At 44.2% G+C, this 21,635-nt stretch overlaps 2 protein-coding genes across 2 annotated transcripts; one reads left to right on the plus strand and one right to left on the minus strand.

The window, feature by feature from the left end:
• Nucleotides 1-6,796: 6,796 nt before the first annotated feature.
• LOC136526856 (uncharacterized) lies at nt 6,797-9,746 on the minus strand. The gene is made up of 5 exons (XM_066519429.1): nt 9,569-9,746; nt 9,097-9,348; nt 8,861-9,004; nt 8,075-8,785; nt 6,797-7,408 (listed from the first exon to the last, which is right to left on the minus strand). Exons 1-5 carry the CDS (start codon nt 9,662-9,664, stop codon nt 7,181-7,183), a joined length of 1,431 nt encoding a protein of 476 aa, XP_066375526.1. The 5' UTR covers nt 9,665-9,746; the 3' UTR covers nt 6,797-7,180.
• A 175-nt stretch (nt 9,747-9,921) lies between these two features.
• LOC136526857 (serine/arginine-rich splicing factor SR45a-like) lies at nt 9,922-14,701 on the plus strand. The gene is made up of 7 exons (XM_066519430.1): nt 9,922-10,057; nt 10,195-10,214; nt 12,105-12,242; nt 12,920-13,022; nt 13,097-13,246; nt 13,785-13,830; nt 14,113-14,701. The coding sequence occupies exons 1-7, from the start codon at nt 10,055-10,057 to the stop codon at nt 14,496-14,498; spliced, it is 846 nt and encodes a 281-aa protein (XP_066375527.1). The 5' UTR covers nt 9,922-10,054; the 3' UTR covers nt 14,499-14,701.
• Nucleotides 14,702-21,635: the final 6,934 nt, after the last annotated feature.

Below are 21,635 nucleotides of genomic sequence, written 5' to 3' on the forward strand. Positions count from 1 at the left end.
GGGTGACCGGACACTCCGAACAATTCTCCCCACCATAGAGCCATTAAGTTATGACCGGACTTTGACCTGTGTCCGGTCAGCACTGACCTGACGCGTTCGGTCACAAAAACTACTCTCTAGAACCTTACTGATGTTGACCGGACGCTGGAGCCCAGAGTCCGGTCACTTTGCTGTTCAGCGTCCGGTCAGTAACCGGAACCTGACTAGTGTCCGGTCAGCACTGACCGGACGCGTCTGATCAGCACTAACTGGATGCGTCTGGTCAGCATTCTCCCTCTTTAGAACCTTACTGGAGTTGACCGAACTCTAGCACCCAGTGTCCGGTCGCAACTAGACGACTTCTCCTTGATCAAATGAACTGACCAAACTCTACTGCCAGCGTCCGGTCACAACCGGATCAACGTCCGGTCACAATCGGATCAGCGTCCGGTCAGCATTTGACCCTCCATTCACTTCCAACTCGAAATCATATGTGAATGAAGTTTGCTCCAATTGATCTTAGGGCTACTCCTGAGCTACCTAGTGCTAGATTTGATAAGTGTGCACCACACCTAACCCACTAGACTCACCTAGGTCAAGCTACTAGTCCATACCCCCTTAATAGTACGGCCAAAGGAAAAACAAAGTCCCAAACTACTCTAAGTGTCTCTTCAATACTAAACGACATTTAGAACTAGTCTGTCCTTAACCTTGTCGTCCATCCTTTGAAAACCAAAATGATTTCCATCGTAGGGGCATGACAACCATGATTGCCCAATCAATTGCTATTACCATGACCTAACTTAATTGCCTCTGCAAAACACATGTTAGTCATAGTAATCACGTATTGTCATTAATCACCGAAACCAACTAGGGGTCTAAATGCTTTCAATATGAACGTCGGATCCTTCATACTAATCCAATGAACTTGATGTCCATCGGTCCATGGCCCATGGTATAAGACGATAAGGCTAAGAAGGGCAAACAAAGAACGATAGAGGAACAAGATAACATGAGAACTGATATTATCAACCAGATCTTTTCTCTATATAAGCTAGTAGTTCGACATTCCTTTGAAATATTTTATTTTTTATGATTTGGCAATGCAGAGATCATTAGTCTTACCAAGTAAAACAGTAAGCAACTGAATGTGTTGCTTGATTCAGCCCTGATATTCCATTTACAAGAGTCTTGGCCCCTAACCTCACATGCGGGTAATGTCATTTTCTCGAGGTGCCCATTGCTTTGGAGCTCACCAACCTAGGACACTGTAGTCCAAGACAAGAAATATATTTAAGCCCATAGTGTTGCAACGTGCACACTTGGAGGGAAACCCCCATTTGCTTAGGACTACATACATACAACATTACAATAAACTTGGAAACAGGTAACAACAGACTGGAGCTACATGTATCAGCAATTCATCACAAAAAATATTATAATAGAGACAATTTGGCTTCAAGCTCACTAGAGGTCTGATAGGACTGGCAGGAAGCGACATAATGCATGTTTGGATCTCCTGATCAATAGGCTTTGAGCACGATTCTAGGAACTTCTGTGTTAGATTCAAAGCGATCAAGCATTGTTTCTGTCTCATTGAGAAGCTGCAAATGCGGAACGACAAAGTGAAAATAAGACGTTTATGAAAACAACGAAAGATGTTACAAAAATGGTTAAATAAGTAGCACCATCTTGATAAATATTAGAAAAGTACGTGCAGGCAGCAGCTTTACAAACTTAAGAAAAATACATGCACAACTATGTGCATTCACTGCCAAAACAAGTTCATTTTAGTTACTTATCGGTCCTAGCAGTGTTGGAATTAAAGATGCAAGAAAAGTGGCTTACCCTTTAGCTGCTTTATTTGCCATCACACCGCCACAAATGAAAATTTACACAAAATTAACCCTACTCCTATGCAAGAAAATTGTGCAAGAAAATTTACATGGACAACAATGAAAATGAGATCCTCACACTTCCACAGGTCTTCAGAACATTGTGCAGTGATCGAGTTCACCAGCTGATTAGCAAGGTCTACATATTTATAGTTTCCTGAGCATTAAAAAATAAAGCTAACAATATATTTCATAAAACGTGTCAAACAATCGACCTTAACATATGGGAACCGTCCAAGCAGTAAGAATGGCTCGGAGAAACAAAAACCACCCTTCAATTACCATTGCCTTGTGAACAGAAAGTCTACGGTTAAAAGTTCAAGAAAAATAATTGGCAATGATTTCTTTACAAAGAGGGTAGTTAAACTGACCACGTAAAAGCCGTTTACTCTACCAAACTGACAGGCTCACATACTGAGTTGTTCATCAGTTAATCATTAGTTACCACAAAGCTACCCAATGAACACAATGACAGGCTCACATCCTACGCTGAACCCTGATCTTATCTGGTGTTTCCTGCACCAGATGTGGAAAGCCAAGCTTGTGCTTTCTGTTGTTCATCAGTGAGTCATCTAAACCACAAGGTACTATTTCCTTTGTTTAAAAAGTGGATAACTACTGTCACTGTGCCGCATGTAATTGACAGTATCCCAAAAAATATCACTACTAACTGCCACTGTGCCGCATGTAATTGACAGTATACCAAAAAATATCACTACTAACTTGCTTTTTAGGTGGCCCACATAATTTCAATAGTATTGACGATGATTTTCTAATGAGTAAGAGTATATAGGCCACAACTCTAAATCAAGTGCCTAAACAACTTTGAAACCATTTGTATAATCTGTTCAGGTACATACCCCATAATTCACGTAATTGAATGCAAAATTAAATTGCTTATTACTCAGTTAAATGCTCCAACTCAAATGTATTGAGAAAAAAAACATTTTGCTACAGTTGAAGCAACCCAAATACTCTACTGGATTAGACGTACATAACCAACAGCAAACCTGCAGTTAGTGTCAATCAGCATTGTAGACAGATACCATGAAACATCGACCTTAGATGAGGTGAAGGCGACGAAGTTACCCTCAAGTGAGCATGGCGGCAGCCTCAGTAACCTTAGCATAGGTATAAGCCTGTGAGCACATAAATATACAAGATCTCTAGATAAGCACCTGTAACTTTGTCGGTCTTTCAGTAAGCGTCCCAGACAATTCAAAGGATGGTTTTGCTGCAAAATAAGGAGGGGAATATTTCAAGTAAGCTCAAAAATTCGCAAACATCACATGAATGGAGAAGTCACAAAATCCCTCGTATATATATAGTTTGCTACTACTACATTGATTAATGACTGAAAACTGAAATCTGAGCTGTGATAGGAAATATAGTTTGACAATTCTAGTTTTTTTGGCAATCATCGTTTTCTAAGGGGGGCTGATTGGGCACCCTTGCCCTTTCGGCCCATAATTTTTAGTTTTCTAACAGATGTCAATTGGGAAAAACAAACATTATAGTTGAAACTATATAAATGGTGGGAAAATATACATATTGTCTAAGAAATCACAGCTGATCCGAAATCGCCATATATTCAGTATATACTCATTGGATCCAACATAATGTTTGGTTGAACATGTTCGGGTGATACAGCTCAAATATCCAGAAAGAAAAAAAGACACAGATTAGAACAAAACAGATGGTAAAAACCGCAAGCACATTTCTCTGGGAAATCTCGACAAACACCTCCCCTACGTGGCTACTCAACCTACTTGAATGTCAGAATGCCCATTTGTGAGTGGTGCTACAGGGGCACATCTCTTCTACGATCATGAAGTCCCTGACGTACAAGCGAACACCGAAGTTGGAGATGTCAGATATGAGCAATACGTGATGCCAGAATTGGAGAGGGAAGACGGTAGATCTTACTATTCCAGGAGGTGAAGCAGATCGAACTAGGAGGTCTGCTTGCTGCTGCCTCTGCCTTCCTTAGTAGCCGGCCGGTCGGGCCCAGCCGCCGCGGTGCCGCCTCCCGCCTACGGTGTGCCGGAGCCTGCCATCCCTCTGCCTCCATGTCCGTGGCTCCGCCCGCAGGCTCGCGCCGCCACCTCCTCGGTGCTCGGTTGCTGCTAGCTGTTGTGCCCGGCGGCCCCATGCTCACGCTCGCGGACACGCGCCACCACCACCACCGCCTGCCCCCCGCGCTCGTCGGACGCCGCAACTGCCTGCTCGGCCGAACCACCAATTCAGCGATTGTTTCGGTACGGATGGAACTAACCGATGCTTCCTTTTTACAGAGCGCTGATTGGGGGAAGGGGAAAGGGTGCCGCGCTTTATGAGATTGGAGCCTTCCTTTTAGACGGCGTTGCCGTAAACGTGGATGGAGCAGGGAGGCGTGGAATCAGGAGACTGCGGGCGGAGGTTTCCTTTTGGTTCGTCCGGCGCGAGGTTTCCTTTTGAACGCGCGCGGGGTGGCGAGGTTGGAGCCGCGGTATCGCACGGGGTAGGGAGAGCGACCAAAAAATTGTCGCACTATTCGATTGTCTTAGTTTTGTTCTTTTTAGTTGTAGAAGATATATAAATATAACATAAAAAAATAAATCTCAAGTCAGTCACTGATATTTATAATCACAGCATACAACTGACTTATCTCATCATCCACTTCGATCTCATTTTCCCTTGTAACCACCTCTTGAACCTTACTCATTCGTTGTCGCTAGTAGACAAACTTCTAGTTTTGTCTTGGTGGTTAGTGGTGAAGCTAGGAATTAGATTTAGGGAAGGCAAATGTCAATAGAGGGTCATTTAGTCTTTAATTATGTAGTAGATTAGCTAGATCATTAAGTGTTATTTTCTAATAAAAATAGTAAAATTAGGGGAGGGCGAGCTCCTTCCGGTTACCCCTTGTGTTCGCTAATGTTGGTGGTGTAAGCATGAAGCTTTCTAATCTTAGCCACAGGCAACCTCTTCCTTCTTCTCCTTTACTCCCTCTTTTGGATTAGTTCAAGCTCATGCCCAAGCTAGGGTTGCGCTAGCACTATAGTTGGGAGAGGGAGATAGCAAGGCTTAGAAGAATGGTCGTGGGTAGCGACTAGCCTAGTGATGGAGTTGTAGGGCAAGCAGCGAAGGATGGTCGGTAGGGAGAGCCGGCAACAAGGAAAGCTTATGTGAAGAACAAGGGTAGATGGAGCAGCAATGGGAGGCGAAAGTAGAAGGGCAAAAGTTAGAACTAAGTTGGCAGCGGTTAGCGAAAATACCTACTCCCTCCATCCGCAAAAAGACTGTCGTTCTAGTATTTGAAAAAAAAACCCGAAAAGACTGTCGTTTTAGGATGGTAAAGCTAGCAGGATAGGGTACCAGGGGTATGGGACCCACTCATGAAACAAACATCTCACGTGATAAAAAATGCATCGTGGTCATATAAAAAAACAAAAGCCCTGCATGCGGACACGCGGATGCTCGCCCTCCACACGTTTCATCGCAAATTTCCAGCACCGTATCCTTTGCCTCTAGCGCGGTTATGATTACATAACAGAGCTGCAATGTCAGACTATTATTCATAGGGGCATTTTTGTCATTGGCAGCTACCTCGTTTTGCCGCTCAATCCTAGAATGACATTCTTTCCGGGACGGAGGGAGTATGCAGGTTGGTGGCTTAGGGCATCTCCAACAGCAAGAATCACTTGCTAGCTCTTACATGCCACGTCATATTGTGGTCTCTTCGTATAAGACTTTCTTTATTTCACTTCTTTCTGTCCTACCATCTATAGACCCAATCCTTGTCGTTTATTGATCTTTTGTACTACCTCCGTCCCAAAAAAAATGGAATTCTGAATTTAGATTGGGTCAAACTTTATTAAATTTGACTTAAGTTTATCAAAAAAATATTAACATTTAAAACTCCAAATACGTGTATAATAAAAATATATTGCATGATTAATTTAGTACTTGTTTAGTATCATAAATGTTAGTGTTTTTTTTATAAATCTAATTGAATTTAAAATTATTAACTCCTCGAAAGCGAGATTTTTTTTTTTTAAAAAAAAAGAGAGTTACCTATGCAGAAAGAGTGAGTCAGGAGAGTGGAGAGGGAGGCCTATTGTTCCCTCGCTAGCGTGCGCATCATTTTTCTTCCTACATTGTGGTAAGAATGGTTGCTCCAAACTAATTGTCGGAGAAGCCGCTATAGGATACAGTTGCACTTCGGGACAGTCCATAGATAATAGATAATGTAGCTATTCTAAACATGAGTGTTATATACAAAAGAAAAAGGGAATATCTTTCTACACCTTTGGTGGAGGTTGTGCCCTTTGCAACTTATTTCAGCTGCGGCCATTAATAACTCCGAACTAGCTTCTGCTGTAGTTAAGAGTTGTAGAAACTGAAGCCGCATATGAAAACGAACAGATATTCTGCATATAATAATCCCTCTCCAATTCAAGATATTCGTTGCTTCTATTTATGATGTGCACGAAGATTAAGAAAAGTGACCGAATGATTTTGTTACATTTGTTTATACTACTATACTGGAAAGATATGTTAATTTATTTGTGAGGATGAAAGCACTTACAGTATTTAGAAGAGCATGAAAGGAAGAAAATGAGAGAGAGAGAAAAATGCCTCGAAGTTCATAGTTCAGGATGGCATGTATTTCGAAAAAAATCGAGGAGGCTTTGTACTTTCAATCAGAGGGTAGGGACTATGTATTATTGAACAGAACACTACTTACTAGATAAAAATAAGCCGCTCTAAACAAATAATAACATTCCAGGAATTGAATTATTTTCTAAATCTAATCTAAATATATAAAAGATTCCTCCGAACTAGTAAAAAGGACTTTGCACGTTGTGCTGATTCCAGTGCGTGCCCATACTGCGAGGAGCAATCCATGAAGAGCAAACAGGTTTTCATAAACTCTACTAACATATGAATGGTTTTTTTTTTTTGATAAACATATGAATGGTTGAATACTTGATGTTATTCAACATCATGATCCAAAGTTGCTCTGATGTCAGTCTCTCGTTGGAATAATTGCTTTCACAATACATTTACATCGCTACGCTAGACTATCTCAATCCGGAAGAAAATATATACAGGTGAAATAGTACACAATGAAGAGGAACACCAAACAGTAACCTAGGAGGCATCGTACATAAACTCTTGATAATCCTAGCTAAGCACGTTTTTCGTTTTTTTATAAGCCCTGCTCCTCCCAAGATAACCTACAAAGCTACAACTAAAACGACCACAGAATCAGCTGTTCTTGATCTAATAGCTGAATGCAATCTCCCTCACCTATCATATCATCATCAATCATCGCCCTCATCTCCAGCACTGTTTCCACCATCAAAATCTTCTTCGGCACTGTTATCTCCATCATAATGTTCCCCTGACGATGTATCTTCATCATCCTCAGATTCATGATCACCGTTTTCATATAAATGGATAGGATCCAAGTCCATCACATAACCAAAGCCATCGTTGATAATAAAGCCATCAGAATCATAATCACTGGAGATCCAAATATCTTCATCGTCCTTCAAAATTTAAATTCCACATCAGGATTCAAAATCACTCATATAGCAATAGCATTTTTTTGCAACTCTGTTCAAACTCAAAAAGTAGGGCAGCAGAAACCGATATCTCCAACAGTGTCACATAATAAGAACAGGAATATGGTTTGGAGGATCATACGACTGTTATAATGCTAAAATATAACTTTGCATGGACTAAGAGATTAGATACCACATCCTTTTTATTTTTTCATTAAAATAATTGTCCATTTTAAAAGCTTAAACTATAATTTGATCACTATCTTTTAGTTTTATACCTTATATATAATATGAACTGTGGTGTATCAAACTACTGAGTATTTCTTTTGCATTAATCAACATTACACGGATTTTCATAATGTTAGATTCTGGTAGTTCAATAGCGACTTCAACAAGAAACCGTCATTCCTAACTCAAGTTACTTTCTAACGTGAAACTGATCCTTTTCCTTTATACACTGGATACTTCAGATTCACAATACAAATACCAAGCAAGCTAATTCATTATGCAAATGTTGCAATGTTGCTATGTGAAGATTTTTCCATGCCTATTCAATACATTAGGAGATTTATGGCAAGTTGTCCATACAAAGAACATAATAGCCAACAAGGAAGGAGAAGGATAAGAGACTCAAGTACAACATCCACATACCTCGTGAGCTTCAGTGATGGAGAGGTTTTCACCTTCACCAGGTTCCCAAATCTTGATATCTTTATCAATGCCACTACTTGCTAGAACAATCCCACAAGGGTGCTGTTCGACACAGTTTACAATCCGCTTATCTCCACGCATCGCTCTGAGTAGTTCTGCATCCTTCTTTCTCCAAATACATATATTGCCACAGTCTGACCCAGAGGTAACAAAATCACAGTTGGGCCCAAGGAAGTTGACCCCCTTCATGGTTTCTACGTTCTCGTGTCCCTTGAATGTCTTAGGTATAGGCAACTTATCACCAAAGGAAAAGGAAGGCTCAATCGCATCCTTCAGGAGTTGTTTATTGACCTCAACATTGTTGAAGTGTAAACCATGCTCTCTTGAGAAAAGGTAGATATCGTCATGACTATAGGACGCTAATAGCTCGCTGGTCTGTGAGTAGGCCAAACCAGTTATTTCTTCTTCAACTTGACCAATCAAATGTGGAGGGCAGAAGTGCTCAGTCGGGCAACTGGAACTAGAATTCCCATCCACAAAAATCTTGCGGGTATCATATATCCTTACATACTGATCTGATCCAGCAACTGCGAAACAACAGGGCTTCCTTGGGTCTAAGGCAATAGCATAGAGTGCGATGTTTTCAGCAGCGTAGTAGTCCGGAGCCCTACATTTAAATAGTTCCATGGCATTTTCCCCCCTGAGATCAAACTGGGGCGAGAACAGAGTCAGCAGATGAAGAATCTGAGCAGCGATAGAAAGAAGCAAAGGAACTCAACAACATACAAGCCACACGGAGCTATCTTGGCAGCAGCAGTAGAACGTGTGAGGACTTGCTGGCTCAACAGCCAACCTGTGTACTGCAAACTCCAACTCAACGAGTTTGTCTGTAATCACTCGATCCCCTTCCTGTATCTGCGAATGGATGACCTGTTTCGAATCCATAAATGACAAACGCAGACCAGATCATTGAATTTGTTGTTGCAAGGGCAACGCCATGTAAAACTGTAACATATGGATACCTCCCCATCAGCAGCGCATGAGACGATGCTCCGATCACCCGAGACAGGCATGAACAGCGCGTGGTACACGTTGTTGTTGTGCCCGGTGTGGAACGACAAGGCCGGCGCCGCCTCCTGCCAGTCCCAGAGCACGAGGGTCCGGTCGTCCGACCCGGAGAGGAGCAGCCTCCCGTCGGCGCTGAAGCTTATCGTGTTGACGCAGCCCCTGTGCTTCCGTAGCCGCTTTTGGATGTTGAGAGACTGCACATACTCCTGCGCACAGGCAAACTGGTTACCAGCTGCCCCCTCATCCTCTCCCAAACTCCCCAAGCGCGTAGGCCTAGCTCGAAACCGAATCTAACGCACTAATTCCTCAGTCCTAGAACCTAATTTTTCTTCGAATTCACGGAACCATGTGGATGGTATAAAGTACAAACGGAACCGTGAGATCCTCATCGGAGCACAAAATAAGAGACGAGGGAGACGGGAAAACCTTGGAGGCCATGACGGAGTTGGCGAAGCGCTTGGGTGGGAGGCCGCCGACCTCGCGCTCCCACAGCTCCTCCATCCTCGTCCTCTCCGGCGGCATCTCCCCTCGCCGCCGCCGGTCACGAGGGTTCCCTTCCCTTCCCTTCGTTGGCTCGCCTTTTCGGCTCTTCCACAGCACCCACTCCACACTGGGAAACCGACAGATCTGAACCGTCCATCGCGTAGCGAACGGCTTCTTTCCTCACCTACCCCGCATCTGTCCTAACTGGGCCGGGCTGGAAAGGCTTGACCTCGAAGCCCACCAGCTGTTGCGGTCCCCCGACAAATACACAACGCGGAACAATTCGGAGCGGAGAGCGCAGTGCTGTGCACGCCACAACTGAAAGGGAGAGCCGAGGAGGGAAGGGGGAGAAGCGAACGCGCAGCCAAACCCTAGCCCCGCGCGCGCGACCGCCTGGGAGCTCCCCCGGCGCCGTCCCCGCTTCGCGACATGGTGATCCCCTCTTCCCCTCCTCGCCGTCGCTGTTCCATTCGTGTTTGTGATTTATTTTTTCTTCTCGTCCGGTGATTCCGTTGATCCCCGCACTGACGCTTTGCTTTTTGGGTGATGCTCCCTCTACGTCTTCGCAGGCCGATTCCCCGCGCAGGAGGTAGCTACGCCGGCTTCTCTATTCGTATATGGGCGTCATAATCATCCTCGGTCGTTGGTCACCCCTGATCTGGCCCTAGTGGTGTTAACTTATGGGATTTCAGCTTAGTTCTGTGGGTGCTGTTTGATTTCATTGGGGTAGTATGGGAAAACTGAGGATCCATAGAGAATATAGTAGGATCTGCGGGAGGGAATGTCTGATTGTGATTTCTGTTGTTTTATTTGTCATGTTTTGAGTTAAATAATGAATCGTGAGGCTCGATGTATCTCGCTTCTTGTGCTTATGAGGGCAGTGGTAGCTGTATGTTTAGACGCCTTGTGCATCTTAAGATCTCTAGTGGGAGCTCCTCGGTTATCAAATATGGATGAACCAGCTTGCCTGCATTAGTTTTTCTCTACTAAGTCCCATTCTCCTAAAGGTTTTGGTGTAGCCTCCTAAACCTTCAATAACCACAAGCAGTGATGTTTTTCATGATATTGTTTTTGAATCTGGCACAACTTGCTTACTATCTAGATTGCGCATGTATGTAATTTGTGTCTTTAAATCAGGTTAGGTTTGTGTTTGAATCGGTTATGTGCGTGTTTAGTGTAGCCTCATACGCCTTTAACCAGAAACGATGGTGTTTGTCATGATTCTGGCATGACAGGCTTGCTATCCAAAGTGTGCATGGTCGGGCCTGTTCGGTTTCACAGTTGACACCAGGCAAACCTGCCTGGCGGGCAAAACATTCTCAGTCATTGCATTTTGGCTGCCTGGTGAGTGTTGCCTGGCTAGGGTTCAATCCAAACAGCCCCTTGATAGTTTTGACCAAATTGTTAATGCACTTAATAGCGTAACTGGTTAGAGTCAGGTTCTATGTCTTTTTGAGTCTTATATAGACATGTCTCATTGTATTTATGAGGTCAGGTTAATTTTGGAGACATAATCCATGAACATACTTAAGTGCTAAGCTTCTCCTTGCATTCCTTCTGCTATGTTAATATAGTTCTATCTATTTGTCAGAAGTGCCCTCAAACAAGTGCTATTCATGTCAGGCTTGAATTTACTAGCTCCTGAAGGTGTTAGTCTGTCATTGCACACAGCTAGACTATTAGTTCTGGTGCTTTATCTTAGGGTACGTTTGTTTTGAGGAATAGCTTGGTCCTAGGATTTGTCTGGCCATCATCTGGTCAATCCATTGTTTTTTAGGCAATGATGTCATTCTTATGTTTCATTTTCGTATGAGGAATAGTCTTTGAAACTTGGTCCATTACTCAGTCGAGGACAACCCTTTTCCTTGAAAAAGGCTGCCTCCTATACATTGTAGTCACTCATTGCTTAGAGAAACTGAAGAAACATCAAATGGTTTGTTAGCATTTGCTGTAAATCAGTGCTGGAAGGCACCTCTGGTTTTTGTGGAGAAAGTATCCTCTATAGTGTTGTTGCTGCCTTTATTGAGAGATATCACTAGAGTTAAATTTAGTCGATTCATTCAGATAATTCATGGCATATCTATGTTAGTGATGAATGATAAGGCAAGAAACATCTGTTCTAGAAACACTTCATGAAATTTGCATTTTGCATTCTTTTATATCTGTGCTCATGGTCCTAATTCCTGCTGCAACTTTGTGTTGTTTTTAAAAGTATCAGGTTGGCTGCCAATTTTAATTATGACTATGATTTATATGTGGTGCCTATCGTATTTCAGTGTTCCTCTGAAACAGTGTCCTATCAGTAGACATGGAATATCCTGTGAAGTTTGAAAACTGTGTAGATCAATAAAGTGATTTTGCATGCTCATTTAGATTTTCAACTGCACATTCTATTGCCATCTTTCACCGGAACAGTTTATCACAACTCTAAGCGTTGTTTAACGTTTAATGCATGCCTGTGGCAATTTCTTATTTGTAGGTACTCGAGGTCCCCTTCATACAGCAGGGGGCACCCAAAAGCGAGGTCAAGGTCACAATCTCCAGCTCGGTCTCAGTCTAGGTCGCCTGTGCCTGATCCTAGATCTCAGGCGAGGTCAAGGTCTAGAAGCCATGAGAGGTTCTCAGTTTACTCCTTTCCTTCGTTTGCAACGCTACATGTGCTTTAAAATGTTTGCTACACATGTGGTATAAATTGTTTGCTAGTGTGTTGCTTAAATTTGTACGATTTTCCCTTTATCACTAGAAAATTTGAATGTATATGGTAATTGTATTGCTGGAGTTAAGTGATATTCATGTTGTAATAGCATTTGTTGATGTGGGCTAAGAGTAAAAAAATCTGTTCTGCACCTATTATTATAGCTGTTCATTATATTTTCTTTTAAGTATTTAAACATGCCATCTTTGATATAGATTTGTTGTGATAGTTGAAAGTCATGCAATGTATTTGACTTGCAAACTACATATAGCGAGTATAAGGAATTTCGTTGCTTTGGTGAGATGATTTGCAACAACCGATGTGTGACGGCCCAATGTAATATGGAAATAGTAGCTGAAATTGGAAAGGAAATTCACTGATAAAGAAGTAGATAACAGATTTTGCTAATGGAATAATGTTTTAATAGTTTGGATGGCATGTACATTTGGGACTAGTAAAAGAGATACAGTAGGAGAAAAGAGAGGCGAAAACATTATTTTTCACTCAATGAGACACCTAAAGATTTCGTGCCATTTAGTTTTACATTTGCTTATACTTTATCTGCAGTGGCCACATTCTGATTTCTTTCCTGTTTGCAGGGAGGAGGAGGCTGTTAACCACGGAAATACTCTGTATGTGACTGGGCTCTCTTCCAGGGTGACTGAAAGGGATGTTAAAGATTATTTCTCTAAGCATGGAAGGGTTAGTGACTTCATACAGAGTTTAAGCTTAATCTCTCTGAGAAGTATCTCATCATGACATCTCTTTTGGACTAGGTGGTTGGTTGCCATGTTGTTCTTGAACCCCATACACGTGTTTCCCGTGGATTTGCCTTTGTCACCATGGACACTGTTGAAGAAGCTGAGCGTTGCATCAAGTATCTTAATGATTCTGTAATGGAAGGTCGAAACATCACAGTTGAGAAGGTAATTGTGTTTACCTCCACCAGGGTTGTTGATGCTAAATAAAGTGCAACCATATATGTGCAGAGTGTTGACCTGGAAGTTTTTTTGGTTATTATTCAGAAGATATTGTGCAAGCTATGTCCAGCAATCAAGATGCTGAGTTCACCAATTCCAACTTTAGCTCATATGGCTCGTTCAGTGGACAGCCCAAAGGGTTACCATGCACCACAAGATTCACAACAACTTAACATAGCAATTTTTCAACTAAACCTACCTGAGCATTCACCTTCAACTTCCACATCAACTAATCAACGGGCATTGCCAATTCGTTAGTCAAGCATGTGTGGTGCCATGTGCGATAGCAACTTTGGATGCCTGCTAGTTGAAGTTTGGGCTCTTCGTTACTTATTTCCTCCCTTGGTCCGTTATTGCAGGGCGTGTATCCATTGATTGTAAGAGGAACTTGTAATTACTTACATGATCCTGAATGATACTACTTTTAATCATATTATTACCATTCATTGTAATCTGACTAAAATTTCTCCTTCCGTTGTCTCAGTCACGCCGTGGTCGCCCAAGGACACCAACTCCTGGAAGCTATCTTGGTATGGAAGCCGCATTTTTAGTTCTGTAGATACCAATTCATTTTATTTTACAACATCCATTTGAATCCTTTCAGTTTATTTCTATCTGTTTCCCATTTACTTTTGCCGTGACATGTCTCGTCACTTATTGCTTGGTGACTCATCCGACCCTTTTCTTTTGCTTTTACTGTATAAAAATATCTCCTGTAGTACTCACTACTATGCAGTTATCCTACACTTTGACAGACCATTGGTATTACTCACTACTTATGCAGTTATCCTACACCTTGATACCATTGACAGGCCATCGGTACGAGCGTAGAGAGCGTGGGAGATTCCGTAGAGGCTATGGTGGTGGGCGTGATGAGTATTATGGCAATGGCGGTGGCTATGGCTACCGCAGGTCCCCGCCTCCCATGTACTCTTCCTCCTACAGGGAGAGCCGGGACTATTATCCCTCCTACAGGGACAGCCGGGACTATTATCCCTCCTACAAGGACAGCCGGGACTACTCTCCCCACAGGGACCCTCGAGACTACTACGAAAGCAGGGGCAGCGGCCGGGGCTACTCCCCGCCTCCTTACGGCGGTGGTAGGTCAAGGAGGGAGCGATCGATTTCGCCGTATCGGATGCCAGAAAGGGGCTACGGTGGAGGCCGCCGGGCGGGCGGCGGTGGCTATGACAGGTAAAAATAGAGGTTTTCGCTCTGCCTGTTTCGGTGGTGACCAACGGAACGGCAAAATGGATGTCCTCACGGCTGCTGCGATGGCCCGTGATATGGTTTGACTGTTGTAGCTGTGGACTTGTGGACTATTTTCCCGCGTCTGTGGATTTGGTGATACATTTGTATGAGCACCTTTGCTTGTAGCCTGCAATGATTCCTTCTAAAGAATGACTTGGGACTTGGGTTCCATTGGGCGGGTATCTGAGAGGTGTGACTGTTTGGGATCATGGCCGCACAGTGGCTACGTGGCTATCATAATTCGAATCCTTGAAAGGCGCGAAGGCCCGGCCCAGTAGGTGGAATATTCACAATGAATTCACTGGTGGCATGAGTGAGGAGACAAAAGGGCTGCTGCCGCCTTGCCTCTAGTGATGGATGCGCCGCTGCCGTTGCCCCCTGGTATATGATTATGTGTCTGGTGATCCATCCGTCGTCCATTCCATGGCCATGTAGTAGAGATCGTGGCTGAAAGCTGATGGAGCCCGCCAGCCAGCCAGCCCGTGTTGCTTTGCTTTTGCTCCGTAGGTATCTATCTCATCATTAAGTGTAAGTGACACCACTTCACTTTCTGGGGTTGAGAGCGAGTGGGGCCTCGTTTAGATTGCGAAAAAATTTCAACCCGATGAATAGTACCACTTTCGTTTTATTTGACAAATATTGTCCAATCGTGGACCAACTAGGCTCAAAAGATTCATCTCGTGATTTTCAACTAAACTGTGTAATTAGTTATTTTTTTTACCTACATTTAATACTCCATGCAAGCGGCTAAAAATTGATGTGATGGAGAGAGAGTGAAAAAACTTGGAATTTGGGATGCATCTAAACAAGGCCTGGATTGGATTTGAATTGATCGATGCAAAGGCAAGGAAGGGTACCGTACTCACTCCCTGCACCCAACAGCAGCAGCTTAATTCTCTTGCTTCTTTTTGCGTAGGAGTACTACAGCTACAGTCACCGGAGGAGCAGGGCAGACCTGGCGGGGCCGGGAAAGAAAGAAAGGCAGGGGTGTGGCCTGTGGGTGAGTGGCAAAGGTAAACACAGATTCTTGATCCGTGGCAAGGGAGCAACGCAAGGCAGCAGCATGAGAGAGATCGACTCGAGGTCGAGGGGATGGGAATCGATCGGACGCCGCCTGCAACTGCCAGGCTGCGGAGCGCGGACAACTGTCTGGAACGGAGGACGCATCGGCGACAAGCCTTTCTTTGGATTTGTACGACGCCTCGTACGTGGCGTGCGTGCTGTGCTGACTCATGCATGCACGATGCGTAGCACTCCGTATATGCACGTCCCTGACAGCAGAGTCCCCGCATAGCACTCCGTATATGGCGTGCAGATCGTAATAATGCAATTATATATCGATCATCGCCTTCAATTATTATTCGTATCGTGTGCTCGCTCGCGAACGAGAACGGTATACATACACATGGGCCTGCCTGGACTGGAATCCAGCAGAGACGCCACAGGCTTTGCACTGCATAGGAGTACATGCATGCTGGGCTGTAGTAGTGAGCAGCACTGCAGCAGCCAAACAGCCCCAGCAGCAGACGCAGAGAGAGGGGGCGCGTGCGCAGCTCCCGAGGTCCGTGGCGCCATGCGCTTTGTCGTTGCTCCTCTCGCAGTGACTAAGCCAGAAAAAAAAAATTAGAAGGCGATGGATCGTCGTCGTCGATAGAGGTGGGAAAAGAATGGATTGGCGTATCCGGCTGGCAATGGCGAGGCGGCAGCCGGCAGGCAAGAAGAAACCCATGGACCGAATTTTTTACTTTTTGGTCCTTTTTTCGAAAGTTTCTCTCAAATAGACCCCTGGCGGAAAGAATTCCAAAAATGGACCCTTTAGCTCGGCGCCAGAGCGAGTGGCGCCGAGCTCGGCGCCACGGTGACTGGCGCCGAGCTCCTGGCCACGGGCAAACGGCCTGCAAGGGGCTCGGCGCCATCCACTCTGGCGCCGAGCTCGGCGCCGTAGATCTTGGCGTCGAGCTCGGCGCCACTCACTTTGGCGCCGAGCTCGGCCTAAATATCTACCCGGCCTTCTTCCTTCTTCCCCATCTCCTTGCCCTAGCCAGCCCCCGCCGCCGCCGCCGCGCCCACGCCCGCGTTCGCCCGCGTCCGGCCGCCCGCCCGCGCCCGACGTCGCCCGCGCCCGCCCCGCGCCGCGCGCGCCACGCCGCGGCACCCGCCCGCCCGCGCCCGCCGCACCGTGCCGCGCCCCGCGCCCCCCGCGCCGCGCGCCGCGCCGCGCCGGGCCCGTCCGAGCAGCAGCTGCTCCGGCGGCCGAGCCCGCGCCGCGCCGCTGCCTCCGCTCCCTCGCCCGAGCCCGCACCGCGCCGCCGTGCCCTCGCGCTGTTGGCCGTTGGTTGGCTGCAGCGCCGAGCCGCCACGCCCTCCACCGTCGTCGTAGCCTTTGTCTCCACCGCCGGCCTCGGCCTCGTCCCGCCTTACCGACGTCCACCGCTGTCCTCGCCTCGCCCCGCCTCCCGCGGTCGTCGAGCCGGTCTCGCAGCGCGGAGCGCCGGCCACCCCGCGACCGCGGCGCGCCACCTATGTCGTTGGCCGCGCCACCTATGTCGTTGGCCGCGCCACCGCAGTCCCGGATATTCGCCTTGACCTACGCCCATCGTTCGTCGACCCGGAAAGGTATAAAATATGAATATGCAATGTACCTATTTAGTTGGTGTATGTTATTGACTAGTTATATTGTGATGACTTTGTTAGTTGATTTAGTTATATATATATATATATATATATATATATATATATATATATATATATATATATATATATATATATATATATATATATATATATATATATATATATATATGTAGATAGATAGAAACATAGATACATTGATAAATAGATATAGTTAGATAGCTACTTAGATATGTAGTTATATTTGTAGTTAACTACATATGATCTTGCTATTTAGTGAGTACACTATAAATATATACGTAGTTATTATCATGATTACTTAGTTTGTAGTACCTAGGATCAAACTTTTCTGCACCATCGATCCACTGAAAGAAAAAGCACCTCTCATGGTCCTACACAACGAGATTCCAATAATATATTAGTATCGTACTTAAACAAATAAAGAAAAAGGATAGTACAAATAATTTCTTACATTAAACCGACTACATGTGTAGAAGCAACGCGCGGCTGTGTCCAGATGTTTCGATTGAAAAACATGGGCCGGGAAACCACAATCACAGTTAGGGACAGGAAGGTCAGGGGGAACAGGGGCATCTTTGCTAGATGCGTCGGGGTATAATTCGCGAGGACGACCCCGTTTTCGCCAAAACTCCTCCCGAAACATTTCTTGCATCTAACAAATAGGATGTAATTTAGCAAACATAAATAAAAATATCACAACAAAATATCAATGAGAACCATAACTACAATACAATCAATTTCGTTATAAGAACCAAAAGCAGTTAACATTATACCCTAAACCTAGGGTTTCTCATTTCATCCACAACAATAAACCCATAACATAACTACATGCGGCTTGGTTTGCTAGCATTTTTCACGCCTTCAAATGAACCTACGGTTGTATAATACATATATTGAGGGATACAATGAAACCCTAAGTGATGACGATTCTTAGGTTCAAAAATCCGACTAATATGTACCGAATCTATACGAGAAAAATAAGGAGGTGAGCGAGTATACCTTGCTCTCGAAGATCTACGGATCAAATCAAGGTTTTCAAGGTCCAATATGTCGATTCGTGAGGTAGGATGAAGTGGCGAGAAAAAAACCCGAGGAGAAAGAAGAGGAAGAACGCTCAGGGAAGAAGGCTGGGCTGGGTTAAATGCAGGTAGCTCGGCGCCAGAGTGAATGGCGCCGAGCTCGGCGCCAGAGTGGATGGCGCCGAGCTCGGCGCCAGAGTGGATGGCGCCGAGCCCCTTGCAGGCCGTTTGCCCGTGGCCAGGAGCTCGGCGCCAGTCACCGTGGCGCCGAGCTCGACGCCACTCACTCTGACGTCGAGCCAAGGGTCCATTTCTGGAATTCTTTCCGCCAGGAGTCTATTTGAGAGAAACTTTCGAAAAAAGGGCCAAAAAGTAAAAAATTCGGACCCATGGATGGTTGGTACGGTGGTGCATCCATGCATGCATGCATGACTGGACGTTGCAGAGGCACGACAAGGCCGGCCGGCCAGGTGGCGTATCCGGCGGTGGGCCGGCCGCCGGTGCGTACGTGCAGGGCGAGCCAAGCTATACCTACATCTACATCGAATCGAATGGAATCCGGCCGGTTGTTGCATTGATATATATAATACTATAGGAGAAGAAGAATGCATGAGCAGGCGATCGAGATGGAGGAGGAAGATGCATGGAGCCCGGCTATTATGCTCCATGTTCTTGCGGAACCCCAAATGGCCCAGCAGCAGCAGCAGCTACCGACGGGACACCACCAAAAAGCACCACACACTACTGCTACTTGTAGAGTCTACTGCTATATCTAAGCTAGTGATTCTCTTCTGAAAAAGAAAAGGACTTTGGGCCTTGTTCAGATTGATTTAAAGTTCTAAGTTTTTTTACTCTCTCTTCATCACATTGAATCTAGGGACACATACATGCAGCAATAAATATAGATAAAAAAATAACTAATTACATAGTTTGATTGTAAATTACGAGACGAATCTTTTAAGTCTAGTTAGTCCATAATTAGACAATAATTATCAAATACAAACAAAAATGTTAAAGTACCAAATTTTTCTAACTCTTGCTGTCTAAACAAGGCATTGGAGTAGTACTAGATTCTTCGGAGAAAGAAAGAAAGAGAAACAGAGGGAGAACATTGCTATGTAGCGTGTGCATGTGTTCGTACGTGTGTGCGCTCTCTAGCTACCTGCTGATGACTGACATGATGTGCTGCGACTGTGAGCAAATATTATTGTGGGCGAGAGCGAGAGGGTAATCCGTGATCCATTGCCTTCGTATTGTACAGTAACACATGCATATAGGACAAGCCAAAAACAAGCGATGTGGTGCTACATCCAAAACCATGCCGGTTTCTGGTTTTCCTCCTCGCCTTTTCAGTCTCCATTCTTGGACGCTTCTCGCCAGCAACCTAGCGCGCGTTCCTGTTCGGCTGGTATTAAATTAGCTTCCGCTGATTTGTATATCTGGTTTATTATGAGAAAAAAATATTATTTTACAGTTGATTTGTATGGGTTAAAGCTGGTTAAATAGAACAAGCAAACAGAGCCGTGTGTGCTACTTCTAAATCTTTCTCTTTTTTCCCCTTTTTACTAGTAAACCAAGCTTTCCCTAAAATCAAGACTACACTACAAATCACCTTGATGGCAGTCTTAATTTCAGCGTCTAACCTAAGAGCCTAAGATACACACGGCTTACAAACTGACAAATCCAAAAGTTTTAAGTGGGCCCACCAATGAAATGCTGCCTTAAGCGCTTGATCTAATTGCGAAAACTCCGCTGCAGCTAAGGGACTATTCCGTAGCTTCGGCGGAAGTTGTACTAAATGGCAATGTAGAAAACGGCTTTAGCAGCAAAGCTATAGAAGAGCAAGATGAGCCGTTTTATACTATGGCCCCATTTAGATGATATGGTTCTAGAGGAATTTTGATGGTACGGAGAAATTCTGAAGAAATACTAATCAAACCGGGCTCAAGACAGGCGAACGGGGCCACGATTTATGGATTCTTCGCAGCAGTCAGAGCTAGAAAATTTTATACTCTCTAGTACATTCTTCTCATCGTGACCTGCCGGGGACCATAAAAACGGGACGTTTTTTTTTTGGTTATCCTTAGTTTTTTTTTCTAGTTATTAAAGGACACAGACAAGACAGACAGGCCGACCTACGGGATGAATAAAAAATCCCGTCCAGACCCTGGCATATGCATGCATGCAATGCAAACTGAGCCTGACAGGTCGTATTAAGTAGGCAATATATATATTCAATTCATCAAAAACGACCTGTCATGGTATCTATCGTTGCCACACCACGCACGCATGCATGCGTTGTTGAAGTTGAAAACCCAACCACAGCCATGATGTCAACTTGATGCTTGTGTTCATTCATATATCAATTGGGTGATCATATATCGATCTGCAGGTTACTTGTTATTACCAGGGGTTTGGGGGAACAGATCATGCATCCTGATCAACAGGAGCCACCAAATAAATACTATATATATACATGTACTGCCATGCATGTGGAACAAGTAGCTACTGCATGCAGATTTGTACAGCAAGGTCACCTGCAGGATCCTGATTCTAGTCAGGGATCTTTTTGTTGCCTCACAAAGTCACAAGTCACAAGATCATGATCAAAGGATACGATCCTATCAGATTCTAGGAAGTAAAATATTTTTTTCCACATGACATTTCTATAATAGGCTGTAAAAGGTAAAGCCCATATATGGATTTTGATGAGTTTTTAATTAATGAAGTTTTTGTAAACTTGATATGACTTATTCATACTATTGTCAGTTCACCTTAATTTTAAATGATAAAACTGAGTAAAAGTGTCTTAAGTAATGTCATAACTAAATATATCAATTAATACATTACTTAACATACTGAATCACGACTTCTAACAATGTTATGTTATTAAAAAAACTTGTACTAAAAGAGAAAGCATATTAGAATAAACTGGTAAAAATAAAGTTTTCCCTCTAGGATCAGGCCCCTATATATGTAAGAACTTATACTTTTATACATGTTATAAAAAAGCTTGATCAAAGTAGTAGCTCCAAGGGAAAACTTAACGGAACTAATTTAGTGTTTTAGTTGTTATGTACTTTTCTATAACCATTGTTACGGTTAGAAAAAATCAGCATACCATTAAACTAAACTATAATTTAATTTAGAACTGAGAGAATATATATTATCTTCGATTGTAATCCGAGCTTATGTTGAATCATAAACAGTTGCTTGATGCTTCAAGAGGCTCTGACGTGGAGGGCAATGTATGCTGATCGCTGAGCAGTGAGAGCATACAGGGACAGAATCACAGGTGTACCCCCCCAACTTCAGAAAGGCCCATGAGATAGAGAGAGGACACGTGGGGCTCCAACGCGGGGGCCTCCTTGTGCCTGCATGCCAATGCAGGAGATGAGCAGGGAAACTGTGAC

The sequence above is a fragment of the Miscanthus floridulus genome, chromosome 19 (genome assembly GCF_019320115.1).
Source record: "Miscanthus floridulus cultivar M001 chromosome 19, ASM1932011v1, whole genome shotgun sequence".
Classification (NCBI taxonomy): Eukaryota; Viridiplantae; Streptophyta; class Magnoliopsida; order Poales; family Poaceae; genus Miscanthus; species Miscanthus floridulus.